Below are 4642 nucleotides of genomic sequence, written 5' to 3'. Positions count from 1 at the left end.
AGCCTCTACTTTATCAAAAATTTCCAAATGACCCCATTCTTTCGTGACCGTCTGTTAACTCTCTCTCCTCCATCTCATTACCTCTCTCTGCCACGTCATATCTCTCGCCATCTCATCATTTCTTCCGATAACATCGTCGACCGATCAAAATTTCCAGTGACCTTCATAATTAAAAAAAGTATATTTCCTTTAAGAGAATATATTTGTTTTTGGATTTACTTTTCTTTCTGTCCAGTCATCTGTTTCAATTAATTAAGATCAACAATAATCAATATTATTCACATCTTATAAGCTCTTACCATGAAAATAAATCTTTTCCATGAGAAGATTCATCTCTTTCGTTTTGTTTTTCATTCGAAGCTTCCTCAGCCTCTCTGTCTCTTTTTGAGTTTTCTGCGAATTGAAAGACACTTGATTCTCCATATCCTTAGCGGTAGAACTTTTCCAAGATTTCATATACTTTAAGAATAAGTGTGAAGAGAATGGCAAGAAAAGGAACCCCCTTCAAAATATTATTCAAAAACAAATCCATTCTGCCTCGAAAATGCCTGCTTTGCCAGGTCACAAAGAACTCAATTGTCTGGTATGAGAAAGTCCCATTGACTTAACATTGTGTAAATTGTTATCCAGTCACGAAAAACCCTCCTAGCTTAACATGATGTTTTTAGTCATCTAGGCACGAAAAACCCTGCTATGTTGAGTCAAAAGCTTTACTTCGCCAAAACAAAAGCTTTGCCCTGCCATACGCCATACAAAATATATCTTAACCCTAGAGTCGTCCCTAATTCCATTTTTGTAATACTGATCCTGCTCGATTACCACCATCCCATTGACACCGGTAATTAAGGGGCTAAGAACTTTTAATGGAGCATGCTGATAAATACTAAGAGCATCCCCAATAACACTAGAAAACACCAAAGTTTTCCAGCTCCATGAATAGTGACGCGCTGATGGGCCTAGAAAGTTTCCTAAATAGGTCACCACCCACAAGTATACGGGCGTCAAGTAATAGTTCCGGTAAGACCGGTTCGTTCCTCAGAGACTAAGTCAATCTATTCTAAGACTTGAAAAGAAATCGGTTTTTCTTTGAAAATTGTTTTGGTGATAAAATAATAAAATACTGAATAAAAAATGAACTCAAATGGGGAGAAACCTAGGAATTTTAGATTCACCCATGAAACAATTAAAAAGACATTCAACAAACTAATCAGATACTTATTTCCTATCACTCAGACTTTAGGATATGAACTATCTAAAGTCCGGAAAGTATTTCGTTAAAACAATCTTAACAATTTATGTATTCAACATTGTTATTAAATTCGTAACTATTCAACTATTACACATCAACAAATAAGCATAGACAATCAAGGAATTTAATTCAAGCATGATATATCAAATCACGAAGCATGAGTAATGAAGAATTCGTTTAAAAGTAATTATAAGTGTGAATAATGACATGAAGAACAATGGAACAATTGAATTGTTTATGAGTATATCTCTAAAAACCTCCTCATGGGTTTCATCATCCTTCTAGATGGAGATTAGAAACTCATGTTTAAATTGATTAACATAAAGACATTGATTACAAAATGAGATAAAGAAAGAAATCACCCAAATTGTTATCTCTTCTTCCTGTTTGCTTTCAAATTCTAGTCTCTCCACTTTTGTTCTCTAAACAATTGTCTCTCCTCTCTCTCTATTTTATAAGATATGTAAAAGAAGATAGAAGAAAGTGATTCAATAGATTTCCTATCTCTTTACATTTCTCTCTCAACAAAAATACATAACAAAAAAGATGAAGCTCTCTCCCTCTCTCTCTCTTTCTCTAAATATTTTTCTACTCAGCTCTCAAAAGAAGAAGGTGATTCAGAGTGAAAGGTTCCTGGTTTACTGCCCCAAAGATGAGATAATCTGCCTCCTCTACATTTCTCTGTTTTATACATGAAAAGAGAAGAGAGATCAAATCTTCTTCCTATCTTCAGCTAACTCTTTCTCTATCTACTATTTCTGATTTCCAATAGCAAGAAATCTCAATTGAATCTTCTTTAAAATCTCCCATCACTCTCTGTCTGATCTCCATTGGTTATTTTGATTTCGAATTCCATCTTCAGCTCCATCTCTCTCTAGTTTTTGTTATCTTTGTAAAAATCTAGCATATCTCTCCAGCCAAGCTCTCAAAATCATCTTTGAAAAATATTTCCTTCTCACTCTAAAATCTGATTTTGAATTAGAGAAAGAAATTCATCCAGCTCCTCTACCATCTTACTTTCCATCTTCTCTGTTATTTTATGTACTCTCTCTCTATATATTTCTGTAATCTCTCTCTCTTGAAGATATAACCCAATCAGAAGAGGAGAAGAAGAATAGCAACAATATCTCATCCATCAATCTCTGTATAATCTTCTTTGATTTCTCTCTGTCTCTTGAATATGTCCAGCTAGATCAAATGAGAATTCACTTTCTCTATAAATCGATTTATCAGAGAAGATAAGAATTTTCTTGAACTCTCTCTCTAAAAATAAACTCAATTCAATCAATTTCGAAATCTTTCCATCTCTGTTTTTGGGATTGATATTCTCTCTCTACTGTAACTTTTTATATCATAGAAAGAAAGACCGACCAGCTCGTATCTCTTATCTTCATTCCTTAAATCTTTAGGTTAGAGAAAATCCTTCCATAAATCTCACTCTTCACTTTCTCACTCTACTGGAGTATTAATTTGTTGAGAGATGCTAGAATCACAAAAGATTTTGACAAAAAAAGGTTCCCAGCTGATGTGTCGGTTGTGATTTTCATCTCTCAACGGCCTAGATTTGGTCAAAGTTTGAAACCACACCCGCCACATCAGCTGGGAACTTTTTTTTGTCAAAATCTTTTGTAACTTTATCATTTCCCTAATTTGTTTCCAAGATGGGATATTTGACTAAATAAATGAGTGAGAATATTACCCATAAATCTGGGCACAATTCCGGTAAGGACTTGCTGTCAAACACGTGAATCCATTTGGTGTATCGCGGGCTAGATAAGTGAATCCGCAACACACTCTGTAATGATGCCACGTGTCTTTTGAAAGCTTTGACCGTTAGATAACACGGGGCTACTGAAACTTCACGCGCACAGTACACTGGATCCAGACTCACGAAAATTCCAAAAGTCATCCCGCACAGCCTGAAACAATATCGAAAATTACATCCTGGACGTTTCTTTCATGGAAATGAAATCATTCCTTTTAACGAAAGGGGCTTTTAAAATCTCCCTTAGTGTTTTGAGCTATACAAATTCCATGGAAATGAAATCATTCCTTTTGCAATTTAGTTTTGTTTGTTTGATTGAATCTGTTATTACTTTCCAGATTTGTTGTGCTTCTGATGTGGTAATAATAAATAAGGGTTTCTGATTAATTTAAATAAAGAATTTAAATTTTGTGGATATAATGTGTTTTATTTGTGGGTTTAATTTTTCAGGTGTTTTATGAGTCTTTTCAAGAATCATTTGAAGGCAGATGGATTGTATCTGAGAAAGATGGTTACAAAGGTAGTGATTGTTTCTTTGTTTTGAGTCTTCCTATAAATTGCTGATTCGATTTGATATTGGTCCATTCGTATCTTACAAGTCAGATTCAAACACCACCTTGATATGACCTTAGTTCTATAGCAAACTCTTACGAAAGTATCTCGTGGTCTAATAATAATACTCGAGTCACTTCTTAATAAAGTTAGGTATTACCCTTAGCAACAAAAAGAAAAAAAACGTTCGAACTAGGATTTGATCGGGTTTGACCCAACCCAAATACTAGTTCCCAGATTTCCAAATGTCGAAATGTTTCGTTTCCCCTATACTCTGATTAGCTCACATTGGCATTTCGATTGGGTAAGTTTCTCATTTTGTGTTTTAGGTGTTTGGAAGCATGCTAGAAGTGAAGGGCATGATGATAATGGACTTCTTGTGAGTGAGAAAGCCAAGACATATGCTACAGTGAAAGAGCTCAGTGAACCTTTAGTTGTTAAGAATAGAACTATTGTTCTGCAGTTTGAGACACGCTTCCAGAATGGACTTGAATGCGGTGGTGCTTACCTTAAATACCTCTCGCCCCAAAAGGGTGGATGGAAACCAGAAGAGTTTGACAATGAGTCTCCATACACCATCATGTTTGGACCTGATAAATGTGGTTCCAAGAATAAAGTCCACTTTGTGTTGAGACACAAGAACCCCAACAATGGAAAGTATATCGAACAACATCTTAAGTCCCCTCCAACTGTCCCATCTGACGAGCTCTCTCACGTCTATACTGCTATTTTGAAGCCTGATAACTCATTGATGATTTTAATTGATGGAAAGCAGACGAAATATGTGAATTTTCTCGTAGGAGATGATTTTGAACCACCAATTATCCTTACCAAAACAATTAACCGATCTAAATGATTCAAAACCAGCAAATTGGGATGAGAGGGAAAAAATCGATGTCGTAAAAGTAGTAAAGACAAAAGATTGGGATGATCATGTACGGACTAAGAAAGAAGACTACGAAAAAACACACAAAGAAGATCGACATGACAAAGAAAATGGTATGTGCAAGGTACCCAAGTCTAACAAGGAAATGTTGGGGTCCCTCCTTATATAAAAAGGATTCTTAGTTGGAATA

The 4642-nt window shown here is 35.2% G+C and overlaps 1 protein-coding gene across 1 annotated transcript; it reads left to right on the top strand.

Moving 5' to 3' along the window:
- Positions 1-544: 544 nt before the first annotated feature.
- On the top strand, positions 545-4422 carry LOC147566972 (calnexin homolog). The gene is made up of 4 exons (XM_086656332.1): positions 545-583; positions 3353-3373; positions 3465-3534; positions 3896-4422. The coding sequence occupies exons 1-4, from the start codon at positions 545-547 to the stop codon at positions 4420-4422; spliced, it is 657 nt and encodes a 218-aa protein (XP_086512458.1).
- The last annotated feature ends 220 nt before the right edge of the window (positions 4423-4642 follow it).

Source organism: Eschscholzia californica, unplaced genomic scaffold (genome assembly GCF_041429995.1).
Source record: "Eschscholzia californica isolate CP2 unplaced genomic scaffold, dmEscCali1.0.p SCAF_1, whole genome shotgun sequence".
Lineage (NCBI taxonomy): Eukaryota > Viridiplantae > Streptophyta > Magnoliopsida > Ranunculales > Papaveraceae > Eschscholzia > Eschscholzia californica.
This window is presented reverse-complemented; position numbering and strand designations above follow the sequence as displayed.

Coding starts and splice junctions, on each gene's coding strand:
- LOC147566972 (XM_086656332.1), top strand. CDS start 545: ATGCCTGCTTTGCCAGGTCACAAAGAACTCAATTGTCTG. Junction 584..3,352: donor ACAAAGAACTCAATTGTCTG/GTATGAGAAAGT, acceptor ATTACTTTCCAG/ATTTGTTGTGCTTCTGATGT. Junction 3,374..3,464: donor TTTGTTGTGCTTCTGATGTG/GTAATAATAAAT, acceptor TTAATTTTTCAG/GTGTTTTATGAGTCTTTTCA.